At 39.8% G+C, this 17126-nt stretch overlaps 1 protein-coding gene across 4 annotated transcripts in view; it reads left to right on the top strand.

Moving 5' to 3' along the window:
• MEIS1 (Meis homeobox 1) overlaps positions 1-17126 on the top strand; it is a 160950-nt gene that overhangs the window by 121982 nt on the left and 21842 nt on the right. For all 4 annotated transcript variants that reach the window (XM_081906387.1, XM_081906385.1, XM_081906388.1 and 1 more), the window contains one exon: positions 5753-5829. In XM_081906387.1, the coding sequence (XP_081762513.1) occupies positions 5753-5829 (77 nt within the window). The remainder of the gene's footprint in view (positions 1-5752; positions 5830-17126) is intronic.

Here is a 17126-nt window from a genome sequence, read left to right as displayed (position 1 = left end):
CCCAAGAATTCCATTAGTCTCTGAAGGCAGACCAGCATAGTACAGACACAACACTGCACCATGGTTAATGTTGAACAGGGAAGGGACATCAGGAATCTGACATCAGGAATCACAAGACAGAGAAACCAGTAGGAGAACACTTCAATCTCTATACAAGATCTCAAAATAGCTGTCATATTACAAAAGAATTTCAGAAATAGACTGGAAAGAGAAGTTGCTGAATTGCAACTTAATACCAAACTTAAAACCATGGAGAGACCTGATCTGAATAGAGACATTGGATTCTTATCTCATTATACATGGTAAAGCTATTTTTAGCCATCTCACCCCTTGCTTTTTCCTGTAAGACCAGTTGCAGCCGTTAACATTCGTCGACAGGTTGACCACACCTATCAGCCAATCACCCATTCCCACCCCCCTTCTGAGTAATACCCCTCTCCACCCTCTCACTATATATAAGGGTCTGGTGACTTCTGTTTCAATGTATCTGAAGAAGTGTGCATGAACACGAAAGCTCATACCAATAACAAACTTAGTTGGTCTCTAAGGTGCTACTGGAAGGAATTTTTTTATTTTGTTTTGACTACAGCAGACCAACACAGCTACCTACCTGTAAAGGGAAGGGACAGTGAATTCATCCAGGAAAGAGAAGATGCTGTCGATATGTTAGCCATGGTTAAGATAATTGGAAAACCTAATAGCAGTCAATAGAATATTCAAGTAGAATATTGAGGTGAGCTGTGATGGCTTTCTTTTCTGGAAAATCCTCTTTTTGAATCTTGCCTCTGCCATGACCTCACTAAGTGTATTGGAGGCTAGTAGTTATCAGTTTTATTTCCCCTTCTGCAATAAAGGGGATAAAATGCCTACAATCAGCAAAATCAGCTTTTACTCTTCAAAAAGGGCCATTTGAATACAGTTAACAGTTGTTTGTACATTATGTGTCGTACGACCTGAGAACATCTTTAGTATTCTTTTAGTCTTCTTGAATGTAGCAATTGAATATGATGCATTCTAAAACACGTTAATGGTATCAAGCAATCCACACATTGGGTTTATCTGTATAAGGATGAAGAATATGTTTGTTGTTTGTTGAATTTATTGTTCGGTATAGTAGCAGCAGCATATTGCTGCGAACTACAGCCCTTATAAACATGCAAGAGCTTTGTAAAACAATAGATCTTGTGTCAAAATCCTATCGCGAGGCTGGTTGGTCTGAATTTGCTCATATGCCTACCTGCAATCTGAGCCTCTTCCCATCCCCCTTTGACCCTAGCTATGAACGGTAAGCTGCATTCCTCCAATATAAATGTGTGCTGGATTGATTCTAGGAAGGGAGCATAAGCCTCACCATACATAATCACTGTTTTATGGCTTTCACTCATTTGGAGGTGTTAATGCAGATCAAATGGAAAACACTCCAGAAAGAATAGCTCGGGCTACTGCTCTGCCCTATATGTGGTCCTAATCGTTAATTCTTATTGTAAGATCTAAAGGTAATTTTGTTTGCTCTCCTAATGTGTTACAGCTTTCCCAGAGGCTTGAACATATCCTTTCTCAAATTCCCATCTTGATCAATTGTGTGCAAATAATTAAGCTTTTAAGAGATAATGGTATGAGGCTAATGTACACAACAAAAGTAAAGATCTCAAGTCACTGTTTATCGAGCAGTGGCCCTATCTCTTTTCATATCCCCAAGTGATCTTGGTGATAAGTATGCTTCTTAGCCAAATCAGTGCTTATGTTAATTATTGACTGGTTTTCAAGGTTTTTTTTTGTTTTTTTGTTTTTTTAAAATGTATGAGATGCTGCTGTGGAAAGATAGTGGTTATTGCTAAAAAGATTAAAAGAGAATTGTCAGCAATTGTGGAAAATGAATTTCCTATTTTATTAAAATGACAGTTATCAGGTTCTTACTCTTTCCTCTGTTGCAGTGCTCTGTCTGCTATTGCCTGTAGCATGTGCCTTACTAGCCTCATGGGTGGAAATATAAGAAGGTTTTGAATGTTTTTACAGCAGCCTAGCCTGTGGCAAGTCGATTCTTTGCCATGGTGCTTGTTGTTGTTTGTTTGTTTCTTATTCTTAGTTTATAAGGAATCATTCATGCTATCTGCAAAAAACTTATAATGGAGATTCATACTTTTTCAGGTATTTGAAACATACTGTAATTCTTTTCAACTCAACCTCATAGTGAACTTTTTCTGGGAGAGATTATCTACATGAAGTCATGGCTTTCATGTGATTAGAGCAATTATAGGTTTTTCATGAAGCTGAACATTTTTTTGCTACACTAAGCCAATAACCAGAGGGGGTGGGAGTGAAGAATCAGATGACCATAAATATACCATAGTTTAACATATTTTTTCAGATGCTTCTGGTAATTGGTGTTTTTTATTTTGATTTTTACAGTAGCTGTATTATTCTAATGGCTAATTTTATCTGTTCTTGTCTATTTGTTAAAAGTCCAGAACAATTGAAAATTGCTTATTGGCGACAGACTTCTCAATCCCCATAGCTCGAGGCTGTGCTAAAAATTCTTGCTCCTGCATAGAATTAGGCACAGCTTGCTTGGTTACGTAAAGTCAGATCACATGCAAGGTATAAAGCAAAATAAGAAAGAGAAATAGTGTTCGTTGTTACATCGAGGTAATGAAGAGTTAAACCTAAGTAAACAAAACGGTAAACAAACTGAACAGCAAGCATTTGAAAACAACATTAGAGGTTACTTAGGGTAATTTGTTGTGAAAAACAATTCTGAGAGCTACTGTATCCCTACATAAATTATCAGAAAAGGCACAGTGTCTAGGAACACAGGAACCCGCCATATACCCAGTCAGCTCAGTACTGCCTACATTGGCTGGCAGTGGGTTTCTAGGCTTTAGGCAGGAATCCCTCCCAGTCTTAGCTAGGGAATACTGATTATTGAATCTGGGACCTTTTGCATGCACGGCAAATGTTCTGCCACTGACCTATGGCCCTTCCCTGACTAGAATGATAGTACAGTGTGTAACATCACAATCTGGCAAGGCTATAACCTAGCAACTCATATCGAAGCATTGCATTGATGTAGCTGGAGGGATTATTACTGCTGTGCTAGAAGCAGAGTCCATTACCTGCCATATTATGCTAAGTGTTTTACAGAACAGAAGTAGGTAGAGACAACGGATCCTGATAGAAGAGAGTCCGAGAACCAACTCACGAGAATACCATCTTAGGCATTTCTCAGTCAACTATGTTGGCACATCCCCAGATAAGTTGTTAGAAAGCCATTGTAACTGATTGACAGGGTAGATGGAGGATCTCAACCCTCATAGTGCATACTAAATACCACCATATCTACCTTGTTGTGCACCTAATATGTAGGTCTTTGCAATCATAGGTATAATTAGGACAAAGGACCCTCGCTATTTGGATGGCCAGAATTAAAATGTTGCATAGATTCATTTTATAAATTGATCTACCAAAAAGTAAGGTGGATATAGCACAAGACCATTTGTTTGTAACTGGCCACTTGTTTGTAATTGTAGAGTCAGAACAGCCATAAACACAGTGAAAAGTGCCAAAATGTCCACATTCTTTCATTTTTTCTGTAAAATATAAAAGCAAACATTTCTCAGCTGGTTTAGTTGATGTTGAAAGTGTTAGTTAAGTTACAATGGTACTTGAAATTGAGGGTTTTATAAAAAAATCATTTGCGAATAACTTTCTAATTTTGTCAAACACTAAAGTCTAGTTTAAGAGCACCTCCCCAGTCTGGTTTATTCTTATTAGTTGACTCCACATCGATTCTCTCACATTGCAACATTATCTTCACTAGGCTTTGGATTTGTCTTGGAAGTAAATTCCAAAGCAGAAGTTGTTCAGGATTTTGCGGGCCCTCGGGCAAGAGGCTATCTGTGGGCTCTCCTAGCTTCATTTTGTTCATGTATGCGTGGAAAAGAAGAAGCCCTTGAGAAAGCATAATACGCTTTCTCTTCCCAGTGCGTAACCAATGCAGGTTAGGGAAAGGCGCTTCCAGGGCAATGAATCTGATTTAATATATATTTATGGAAACTATACCTGCATGTGTTGAACCAAAGGCTGGCTAATGGGTATCACTTCACATGTGTGCAATAACATGTGATCACTTCACATGTTTGCAATAACAGGGAAGATGTTAGTGGGGCTCTATAGTGGCTCATACAGCAGTCCTTAGGCCCCAGCAAATGCTTTTTTACTCAGTTCACTGCTGATGCCTGCCATGTGGTTGCACAGGGGTACCGTTGCCACTTGCTTCACATTGTCATTTTCACTTGCCCAACCTCACTTCATGCAAACTGCTCCCAGGTATGTGACCCCAGGATGATGTGGAGAAATGTATTATGTGTGATATGAAGCAGAAGTACATGGACACACACCGCACTGATTATCACAGCCATGGCAACACCAAAAAATTACTTGGGATAGTAATATGGAACAAATAACAGGGAGCAGTAATGGAACAGATAATATTTGAAATGTTTATGGGACCCACAATATTGATTTATTTTGGGGAAAATACATGAAGAAAGCTCCCAGTCATTATCTAATTTTATTTTGAAAGTCTTGCGAATTATGATTACAGCGAATAGCATTCTAAATTACAGTGAGCTGAATTCCTGTTTTTAATGAAGTGGGCCAGAATAGATTAGTCAGTATTGATTCTGAGAGCCTCCTGGTGTGGTGGTGTTTATACTGAAAGTCCAGAAATATTTTAATACAGTGGATCCCAACTCAATGCATCACTTCAAAATTGATAAGGGTCTTGCTAGACTATTTAAAGAATTTTTTGCCTGTTGTTGTAATGTACTCTGCTAGATGCTGTATAGTTTTAATTGCATTTCTATGTATGTATGTATGTATGTATGTATGTATGTATGTGTATCATTTTATGCATTGCTATTTCAGTTACATATAAGAAATGAAAGCAGCAATAAAATATATAAAATAAATACGTATACTTATTGTGAAGGATATGCCATCTCCCATTGTCAACTACAAACCCACAGACACAATGCGGAACCACTGGTGGTCCGTGAACCCCTGTTTAGGAGTCCCAGTTTGATCAAAGGATTAATAGCCCCATGCATAAATATGGCATAAAGCTATGCAGAAGTAAAATAATGTGATGAGAGGGCATTTTCTAAGCTGAAAGCTGAAATCCTCACAGCAGAAGTTGAATTTCTGAGTTAATGATTGCACTTGTTCTTGACTACAATTGAGCCTTAACACTTTAAGTGCATAAAACACAAGTATTTTTATCAAAAGTTGGTAGCTGGGTTGGTTCATTAGAACAAAATTCATAAGCAAAGTTAATGTTTGCCAGTAAGATGCAGGCCTCATATTGGTATAAAATCAGAGTATGGACTGTTGCATATATTTTTAACAAGTGTTGTGCAAAATACAGAAAATGATAACGTACGTAATTCTCTCAAACAAGAGTTGGAACTTTGTGCTACTGTTGCAACTACCCTCCCTCAGTGTCAAAAGTACTTGCTTGTATCCTAAGCAGCTCTTTCTACACTTCACTAATCATTATAATTGGCTTGTCTTTTACTGCCATTAATTATATGATGTAGTAGCCCATTAATAATTATGAGAGTGACACACCTCAGCATTTTTGCCTTTAATTATAGATACTGCACTTTTACGATTCAACTAAGATAGCTGGTAAAATTATCGTTTAATGTATGTATATATAATATTTATGTACATATACTTTGGTATCTTACAGCATCCTTACCCTTCAGAAGAACAGAAAAAGCAGTTGGCACAAGACACGGGGCTCACAATACTTCAAGTGAACAATTGGTAAGTAATTGTGCTTTAATGTTTGCACACAATCAGTATTCCAGCCTCTAGCAGCCTGCAGCTAATGGTTTGCATTGAGATGATTCAGTAGCCTACATTTCTTTGCTAGTTTATGGGTACAAAACCAGCGTCGCCTCAGTGATGTTTTCAGCTAGGGGAACTAGTTATTTTACTCCTTCAGGGTTCTTCTACTCCTTCAGGATTATAGATATTTGCTTTCTCATAACTTGGGGAATAGTTAGATTTCAATGCATGACTATTTGTGTGGCGCCTGCTGCCTGGCTAGAATGGATCTATTTTAGGTCACCTTTTGAGCAGTCACTTTCTCTATTGCTAGGAAATTACAAATAAATTAACCATTATTATAGTTCTTCTATAGTCGTCAGTTCATTCCGGCTTGATTTGTATTAAAGTGTGCTCACGGCTATTGCGACACAGCATACAAGCTGTTTAAATCCCATTAAAGTCAATGTAAGTTAAGCAAACTGAGCATGGGACCACACCCATGATCTGAGAAAGCTGGTTCGAAAATTGCTTTACAGCATAAAAAGGAACAACCTGAAACAAATCTGCCCCAAATCTTGCTTTGGGAGAAAGAAAGAAAAAGTCTCCTTAAAAATATTAAGCTTTTGCTGTTTCTGATTACATGGGTCCTATGTTAGCAAAAAGATCACCATTAAAAAAAAATAATGATTTAATGCATTGCCATATGTTTTGCACAGAAATTCAGGTTTCACACAGTATACCAGAACAAGGCTTATATCTGAAGCATACTGAAATCTAATGCGGTGTAAAATTAAGTGTATCTAATTAATTGTCCTAATATTTTTTTATTAGTGTTTACGATGTGGAAACCTTATCCTCTTTGAAGTAATATCCAGAAAATGTCCACAGCAAGCTCAAAGCCTGGTGGGGTAGGGGAGAGGAGAAATGGGAGAGGGCCAGTTTCTAGACAAAAGTATTTTATATTATTCAGTAAGTGTCAGAGATTAATATTGCTGAAGCTTTAATTACATGGCCTAATCCATTTTAGTGAATAAATTTGGTTTTGATGCCTTACTGCACCTGCATTAACCAACCTTTCTCTGTCAGAGTGTGACTAGGGACCGATGGGAGACGTTTCAGATATATTAAACCCCATTACAGAAAATGTAATTTCTGTCAATATAATCCCATGTATTCTTCAATTTAGTACTTTGGAGATAACAAGCTACTTACAATATATTTGCCTTCAGAGGATTAATTCACAAAGTGCACTATCTGTGAGACACAGGCAGACTCCCATAATATAGCTTGTAAGGGTTATCAATTTCTGCGACCTTACAGCAGTCATGGGAGATCTATTTGTTGTAGCCTTTTAAATGTGTTGAATAATGAAAAACACAGAATGCTTTGTATATTGAATTTCACGTCCTGATATATTTTTATAATACCATGTTTAAATATTCTCAAATAATTAGAATAGATATATATATGTATTAATCACTAATAGGGACATCAGAATATGAAAGCACACTTGATGCAGATTTACTAATGTATATTGCTTCTGTGTCTTAGTGCATTTGTCCTTCAATCTTGTACGCAATTTTGCAAATAAGAGAAACTGGGGGGGGGTGTATAGTTCTGATATTATGAGAAATGTATTTGGTTTGCTTGCCTGTGTGCCCCAAAATTGGACCCAATCCACATGAGGTGAAGCTACATTTGCCTCCCATTTATTTTAAATCAAGAAAAAATTGCATACTAAAATCTATTTCACTGAGCACTGAGGTTAGTTAGCAACTTTGGTTGAATCATGACCATCGTAGGAACATGTGGCTACAGTATGAATGACACAAGGATATTTAAACTATGCTGCTGAAAGTCTAAAGCAGGGGTGGCCAGCTTGTGGCCCTCTCCAGATGTTGTTGGACTACAAGTCCCATTGTCCCTGGCCTCAGTTGGACAGCACTCACTCCAACTTGCAATTCTCAACAACTGGTTCAGAGGCTTACTGCCTTTGTCAGTGGAGGTAAAGCAGGCCCATTGTGGCTAGTAGCCTTGTCTTCCATATAACTAGTCTTATCTTCCATGAATTAGTCAAATCCTCTTCTAAAGCTATTCAAGATGGTGGCCAACCACCTGTGGGGGGGGGGGGGGAGTGAATTCCATAGACCATGAGCTGTGTAAAAAAGTACTTTCTTTAATCTGTCCTGAATCTTCCAATATAAGGCTTCATTGGGTTCCCAGGTTCTAGTATTATGTGAGAGGAAGACAAGTGTTTTTCTTCCCACTTTCTCCACTTCCTGCATAATTTTATATACCTCTTTCATTTCTCCTCCCTTGCCTTTTCTCTAAAAGAAAAAGCCCCAAATGCAGTAACCTTCCCACTTAGGAGAGTTGATTCAGCCCCTCAGTCATTTTGATTGCCATTTTCTGAGACTTTCCCAGTTCTTTGATACAGTTTTTGAGGTGAGGTGACCAGAATTGTACACAGTATTCAAAGATTTCCTTAATGGCATTGTCGCAGCTGCGTTTTCAACCCCTTTCCTGATGATCTCTGACCTGGAATTTGATAGCTATTGTACACTAGGTCAACACCTTAATTTATCTATCCACTACAGTACCAAGTCTCATTCCTTATTAGTCACTGTCAGTTGACCCCATGAGCATATATGTGAAATTTAGGTAAAGGTAAAGGGACCCCTGACAGTTAAGTCCAGTCATGAACGACTCTAGGGTTGCTGCACTCACCTCGCTTTGCAGGCCGAGGGAGCCGGCGTTTGTCTGCTTCCGCAGACAGATTTTCTGGGTCATGTCGCCAGCATGACTAAGCCGCTTCTGGCAAAACCAGAGCAGCGCACGGAAACACCGTTTACCTTCCCAATGGAGCGGTACCTATTTATCTACTTGCACTTTGATGTGCTTTCGAACTGCTAGGTTGGCAGGAGCTGAGACCGAGCACCGGGAGCTCACCCCGTCTCAGGGATTCGAACCACCGACCTTTTGATCAGTAAGCCCAAGCGGCACAGTAGTTTAACCTACAGCGCCATTTTAAAAACTCAATGTACGTCATTTTGAACTTGCTTACATTGAATTGCATTTGCCATTTCCTTTCCCGTTCACTCAGTTTGGAGGGATCCTTTTGCAGTTCCTCACAATCTATTTTTGTTTTAACCACCCTGAAAAAATGTATATCATCAGTAGATGTGGCTATCCCACCGCACACCCCTAGTTCTAGTTTATTTATGAACAAGTTAAAGAGTATAGATCACAATACCAACTGTTGGGGGACTCCGCTTTCCACATTCATCCCTTGGGAGAACCGGCCATTTATTCCTCCTCTCTGCTTCCTGTTACTTAACCAGTTCCTGATCTACAAAAGGGCCTCTTTTCTTAATGCATGACTGCTAAGCATCTTTGGGAGCCTTTGCTAAGGTAGTTTGCCAAAAGCTTTTTGAATGCTCAAGTACATAATGTCAACTGGATCACCTCTATATGCTTGTTTACACACTTAAAGAACTTACCCTTGCAGAGGCCATCCTAGTTCTGCTTCTATATGCTCAGTGAGACACTAGTTTTCCTGGAACAGATGCTAAGCCAGGGGTCAGGAAGGTTTATCTTTCCTGGGCCGGATCGGTCCCGCGGAGATCCCTCCATGGGCCGGATCGCCTGTGCGTCTGTGATTTTCAACATCTGCGTAGATGTGATTTTCAGCGTCACAGAAGTGAGTTCCCACACTGCGCTACGCTGGTTTAGCACAGGGCACGAGCAGGCAGCTCAGTTGGGCGGCGGCTCGTGGGCCGGTCAAACTACCTCCATGGGCTGCTTCCGGCCCACGGGCCTTAGGTTGCTGACCCCTGTGCTAAGCTAACCAGCCTAAAATTTCCAGGATCCCCTGTGATCCCTTTTTTAAAAATGGTGTTACATTGACCAGTTTCCAGGTTGGTTAGCTTAGGGGCAATTTACATATATTTGTTAGAAGATCGGCAATTTCACATGCTATCCATTCCAGACCCAGTGATTTGTCGTTTTTTATTTTGTCAGGAAGGCCTAACACTTGTTCTCTCTTCACCACTATTTGCCTCAATTCCTCAGACTCCTTTCCTGTGAAAGTTAGTGCGGGCAGAGGGATCTGTCCTATATCTTCCACCGTAAAAACAGATGCCAGTGATTCATTCAACTTCTCTGTAATTTGTTTATGCTCCTCCTTTGCTTATCTTGTTATCCAAAGCACCAACTGCCTCTCTAGCCAGTCTTCTTTTACTGATATTTAAGGAATTGTTTGTTGCTGGCTTTTATATTTTTAACAAATCCTTCTTTTGCATCTCTTATTGTCTGCCTGCATGTCTTTAGCCAAAGTTTGTGTTCCTTTTTGTTCTCCTCATTTGGATAAGATGTCAATCCTTGCCTAAAATTGCTTCTTGGACTCTTCTTGTTAACCATTGCAGACATCCTCCTAGACTGGCCTAGAAGTATATATTCTCCATGTGTTTGTTTATATCAGCTTTTATTAGAAGTCACATTCTGAGAACCTTGCAAGGTGGAGCCTGTGAATGATTCTAGCCTGTGAGAATAGATTTTAAACATAGATAATATTTTATCAACAATTACGAATGGTGGGTATGACTAACATGTAATATCCTGGGGGGAACAGATGTGGTTTAGGATAGCTTCCTAAAATGTAATTTGTGCATTTTAATGACACAGGATGTTTCTGAACAGGGATGGGCCTGCTGGCAGCAAAATGCTGTCAGTGTGACACATCTAGCCCCTGAAATTATTTTGGCTAGCTCCTGAGAGCCTGTGGATTCTGTGCTGTGGTTCTGGACAACACACTGCTGTTTCCTTATTGGGGGATCCACTTGTCTTTCTGCAACAACATCAACCTTCCCATGGCCAGTCCCTCCCTCTCAGTGACTCTCAGGCTCTTAAAATGGGGGAGGGAGAATCAGACTTCTGCAGTCTACAAACAGTCCCTGAGCACCTTTAGCTCCTGCCCCCTGACTTAAGATGTTAAGTATCACTTCTGTGAAACAAAAATATAGGTGTATTGCTTGTGTGTGTCTGTATTTGTATACACATAAACATTTAGGTGTCTTTACTTGCACGTTGTCCCAGGTTTGACTTTTTTGTATGGTGGTTTAGGCAATCCAATCTCTCTCAGCTTTAGCCTCATCTGCAAATGAGGATAATGATATTGACATACTTTGCAGGTTGTTGTAAGGCTTACAAGATAATGTATGTGATGGTCTTTCAACTGTTTAAACCGTTGTGTAAATTTTATTATCATTGAAGCATTTTACTTTGGCATTGTTTCAGGTATGTATTTAAAATGTGTGTGTGTGTGTGTGTGTGTGTGTGTGAGAGAGAGAGAGAGAGAGAGAGAGAGAGAGACAGAGACAGAGAGAGAGAGAGACAGAGAGAGACACACAGAGAGAGAGAACGCACATAGGATGGAAACAAAACATAAGAAATATCCCATGGAATTGCAATTAGGTTGTACTGCTTATTGTCCCACCACAGTGGTTCAAAACAAGAGAATTAATTAAGCATGTGCTTAAAGCCTGAGTGTGTGGGGGTGACATTTTGCTATTTTGATTCCACTGTTAGTTCAAAAAACAAAACAAAATCAAAGACATAGTAGGCTTCCATATGATAGCTTCAGAAATAGCTGGCATGATATGAGGAATGAAGGAACAAGTGAACCAAAATTTCACTTAAGGAAGAGATAACTGCTATTGGTCATTTATGTATAACACTGCTATATGTGACGTGAAATGCCTAACAAATCCCTGAAGATGACCTTGTTGTTTTATTAATAGAGAACTAAGTTTGAGACATTGGATGCCCAAGATCCACCACAAGTGGGATTTGAACTTTACCTGCTACTAGTCTAGGAGCATGAAATATGCAGCTCCTGTGGCCAAATCTATGTCCAGCTGCTCTGAACACATGGTTAATAGCATGGGGTGAAACAGGCCTCGAGAGAGAACTGTGGTCAGGCAAATTGAGCTGATGCAACTCGTATCTCACTGAGGTATCAACTGAGCCCTGGGATTGGGACAGAGCAAAGCCCAGAGGCTCTGTTAAACATGCCAGTTCTTCTCTTCTATCTGGAAACTTTTGTGATGGTTCCCCTGCAACAGCTGGGGACAACTTAGGCACTTGCTGTCTGGATCTTGGCTATGCCTGGGTGCTGCTAGGGCTCAGCAGTTGTCTGCACTGGTGCAGAGGGGGAAATGACATGTCAGGTCAGCAGCACACAGTGCACTAGGTTTGTGGATTGCTCCTGAGGTCCTGGAAAGATGATGCTGGAAAGATGATGCTGGGCTGCTTTAACTGCTCCTAAGTTTGATTGAAATAACTGGACACAGTGAAAAGTCTTATATGTAAGATTAGGGACTGTGGAAATAATATGCATACAAATAGCTATTCTGTAAGTTTATATTTTTTCTTAAACTTGTTTGCTACTAGGGGAGAGCTAACCTATCATTTATGGTTTGTTTTCTCGTTGTTCAATTGGTTCAGCCACAACTCTAAGGAAATGTCTTCTTTTTTTAGATCTTTCAAAACTTGTTAACACACATTTTTGTATTAATGATGAGTCATTGTAAATCATCGTTGCAGAGATTAAATGAAATGCTGAAGGGCAGCCTGGGTGTAGATCAGTCATGAATTATTGGCAGCAACACAACATGTGGGAATATGTGAAATGTGTATGAAAAACCCAAACTCATGTCTTGGTAGCATGATACTGGAAATAAACTAGGAATGCCAGATTTTATGGTGCTTCTGCAAAAAAGAGAGTTTTTCATAATGCTTCTTGAAAATGTTTACATGATTTCTGGTATCATATTTTGGATGTTTCTAAGTTTAATATTGCTTACGTACTTAAATTTTCTGAGAACATCCCTGTTGTTTTATTCAGTGGACATGAGAATTTGCCTTGGTTTTACTCAAGATTGCCTAAACCAACACCATCCTGATCATTTTAAAAAGCAGCATACTTTAATTTAAGATTATAAGAAGCATACTATAATTTAAGATTATAAGAAGCATACTATAATTTAAGATTATAGCTAGAGATTAGAAAATCGCATTTCTATGTACAAGAAGATAAAACCTCAAACAGTAAAACCTGAAAATAATAACATGAAATCAATAAAAGCATACAATACGAAACCATGGTGGTTTTGAGCCACAAAGCATTTGCCCCTGGAATTTGAGCTTCTTCTGAAACTTATGTTAGTGAGCACTATGGGGAGGTGGTAGAAATGGGACACTCATAGGCCTAGCATGGATAGCCTTTGATTCTTTATCAATAATCCAAATGGATATTTCATATATTTGGTATTAAATCCATCAAGACCACACTGATGGCAATTTAGTTCCTCGCGAACCTTTTACATCCTAACTAATATCTCATTTGCTCCTAACCTGCTTTTATTCTTAACAATCTGCTTTCTGCATGCTGGCACAGTGGCTTGGTCCATAGAAGCCAGCTGCTAGGGGCTGAGGGGTCTTTGTCACCCCCAATAAAATATTTGAGGGGAACACCGCCCCCACCCCAAGTTGATGGGCATTGCCATTCAAATGGTGTGCATGCACTGCATCATGTGGGATTATGTGGGATGGGGCCTACCTGCCTCCTCCTCATTTTATTCAAGTTTGCAACCTTGGCTTGTTCCCAGGATCTAAGGAACCTGCCCTGGGGAACCTTGTAGCAAAAAACAACAACCTGTGGAGGACTTTTACTGTGGAAGATGTGCTACACCAGTGGTCAGACTGCTGTCTTGCACATCTTGTCCATTTTCTCAGATAATTCTAGCCACTGCAAAAAGCAGGTGCCATGGATTCCAGCAGCCACGAAATTAAAAGACGCCTGCTTCTTGGGAGAAGGGCAATGACAGGCCTAGACAGTATCTTGAGAAGTAGAGACATCACTTTGCCAACAAAGGTTCGTATAGTTAAAGCTATGGTTTTCCCAGTAGTGATGTATGAAAGTGAGAGCTGGAGCATAAAGAAGGCTGATCGCCGAAGAATTGATGCTTTTGAATTATGGTGCTGGAGGAGACTCTTGAGAGTCCCATGGACTGCAAGAAGATCAAACCTCTCCATACTGAAGGAAATCAACCCTGAGTGCTCACTGGAAGGACAGATTGTGAAGCTGAGGCTCCAGTACTTTGGCCACCTCATGAGAAGAGAAGACTCTCTGGAGAAGACCCTGATGTTGGGAAAGATGGAGGGCACAAGGAGAAGGGGGCGACAGAGGACGAGATGGTTGGATAGTGTTTTTGAGGTTACCTGCATGAGTTTGACCAAACTGCGGGAGGCAGTGGAGGACAGAGGTGCCTGGCGTTCTCTGGTCCATGGGGTCACGAAGAGTCGGACACGACTAAACGATTAAACAACAACAACAACATGGATTCCTCCAGCCTGGATTTTGTCACAACACTTGAGTTGGTTATAATACAACACTTGAGTTGGTCACAACACTTGAGTTGGTTATAATCATCATGTAGCTCAACCTTTTTATACCTACCGCCCACTAATGCATCTTTCTTGATGGTAAAATTTCCTTACCGCCCACCAGTGCTCAATGGAAGGAGGATTCAGCTTGTGCCGTAGAACCCCCTACCGCCCACCTGGAATCCTGAAACGCCCACTAGTGGGCGGTAGGGACCAGGTTGACAATCCCTGATGTAGCTTGACTTCAGTATGCCAGAGGTGAACTACATCCAGAGAAATCTGGCATTGTGCACCTTTTCATTTTACTTTGCTAAATTTAAGTCTGATCTTCAGTTCTTCCAAGGCTGGCTGATTCTGTGGTACTTCTGCGACTGTTCTTCCTAATGCAAGGGAGGGAGATCTTTTTCAGCCAGTGAGACACATTTCCTTGTGAGAAACCTTCCAGGGGCCACATTCCACTGGTGGGCGGGGTATATGCAAAAGTTGGTAGAGCAATGCACATGACTCTTAAATTTGTAAAGTAGGTTACATTCCAGCTGTGTGAAAGTCAGATTTCTGTACACACAGAGACATTTTCAAGCAAGCAAGAGGAATCAGGGACACATCCATCCAAGCAAAAGCACTCAATGAGGGTGTGGCTTGAGGAGAGTGTAGGCTGGAAAGATTTCCAAGGGCTAAAAAGAGGCCTGCATTTGGCCCCTGGGTCTGAGGTTTCCTGCTATTACCATGGGAAAGTACTGAAAGGAGATTGCAGTCCCTATGCACAGCCACAATCTGAGGGCTAAATGACAATTCAGGTTAAATTTTTAGTACCAGGCAGGTTGGTTAAATATGCATCTGACTTTCTTAGATCACTCTGCTGTTGCTTATGTTACAGTTAAGCGGACATGCTGAGTTGTGAATCTGTGTGATAACATGAATACTTTTATGAGCAATCAAAGTTACAATAAACACAAGTACTTGGCTATAAATGTTAAAACCTTCCCAAATTATACTCTCCGACTTGAGCAATCTAAAATCAATCAGGGATCGTCATGTTTCAAGGGTTGGTCTGCTTTTTTCCCATGCTCAGGCATGATTTAATAATGCCCTTACAGATGTTGTTTAAACATTTAGCTATGGGTTGTTTTCCCAATATAGTAAAAAAAAGACGGGGGGGAAGAACTGGGGGTGGGGAAGCAAGAAAGGCAGATGGAGAAAATAATGCATGATAATATAAAAGGCAGTATAATGCCACATAATATTTGCTCCGCGAAACAAAATCCAAAACTAAAAAGCTACCATGCAAGTGGGTAGCTTTTCAAAAATATATCACTTTATCTCATTTATCTAGGTATCTGCTTATCTACCAGTTGGTACCTGTTTGGATTGGACTTGACTTGATTTGATGTATGTGGTGCTGTTTTTCAAAAAAACTCTGCGTGTGCGTGCGCACATACAGTTGTTTTACCTGTTTTATGTATGTAACTGTTTAATATATGTTTGTATTACATTGTAAAGCATTTTGGGATGCCTCATAGGAAGCGATTCATAAATGAAATTTAAAAAATTCTATGAAGGTAGTTCACAGGCTCCTTGAAAGTAAATCATTGTGGCATTTTAAAGTATCTGGCATGATGCAACCCAAATTCAGACCCTTACTTGATTCATTGAGAGAATTAACCACATGCCTGAAATTAGTAAGGTTTACAAAAACCTAAATTTTGGCTGGATTGTGCCCATTCAAAATATGTGTGTTAAATCAGGTCCTCTAAATGCACATGCTACAGTGGCTGCAAACAGATTTCCATATTTATGTATTCAGTAAGTCTTAGCTAATTTTTATGCCTCCTACCTTAACTGTCATGCTCATTTTGCATCTGTGGTCTGTTTCTCTGTTCTTGACTGGAAGCAGGCAGAAGAACTTGGTAGCTAAAAACTGTGGGGTAAATGCCAAAAGAAATCATTGAAACCAGTCAAAAGTATTTTGCTAGAATTATTATTTAAATAGTCCCAGAGAGCTAACGGCAAGCTGGGCAAATAGTTTGAAGGATGAAGCGTTAGTCTGAAAGCCAATATGTATTGCGATATAAGTTGTGAAAGCTGTTTTGTGCTTAACTATCCCCCCCCCCCCATAGCTATTGTTCCTTAGTAGGAAAGAGCATGCATGTTGTTGCTCTGTAAGGAAAAGTGAACACCCACTAGTCCATTTAGTCATGTGGATAATAAGTGTTTAGAAACTATCATTCCATTCTACATTCTACATACACAAGAACAGTCGTTTTCTGCAGTGGCTCCCCATTTGTGGAACGCTCTCCACAGGAAGCCTTACCTGGCCTTTATTATACACCTTTAGGAACTAGGTGGAAAGGTTATTCAACCAGGTCTTTGGCTGAAGGAAGATTTATTGACAGCTATTTTGTGGTGGTGCCCACAACAGTTTCTCAAATTTCCAAGCATGCCCTTGGACCAAAAAAGGATGGAGACCCGTGGTAGACATAGGTTAAACCCAAGATTTAAACTGAGAAGACAGTAAATTAATAAGACTTCTAACTGCAACTGCATATTTAATATGTCTGTTTATAGGCTACGCATATGACCCTATCCAAACTAAGCAATTTAGAGCAGTAAATTGCTATTATTTTGGTTTCTGATCTAGAACAAAAAAGATAGCTTAGCTAAGTAGTGAAGCAGTTGATTTGACAGACACTCTCTAGCAAAGTGTGATGTAAAATATAAAGATATATAAAAAAACTAGATCTACAGACTGAAAACTAACACTTTTATGGCCTCAACACAGAGGATAATATATGAAGCTCTTCTATATATATAAATAAAGATAAAGATAAATATGTTAACCTTTCTCG

The sequence above is a fragment of the Podarcis melisellensis genome (genome assembly GCF_964234715.1).
Source record: "Podarcis melisellensis genome assembly, chromosome: 3".
Taxonomy (NCBI): Eukaryota; Metazoa; Chordata; class Lepidosauria; order Squamata; family Lacertidae; genus Podarcis; species Podarcis melisellensis.
The sequence above is the reverse complement of the archived record's forward strand: the minus strand, read 5'-3'. Positions and strand labels throughout refer to the sequence as shown.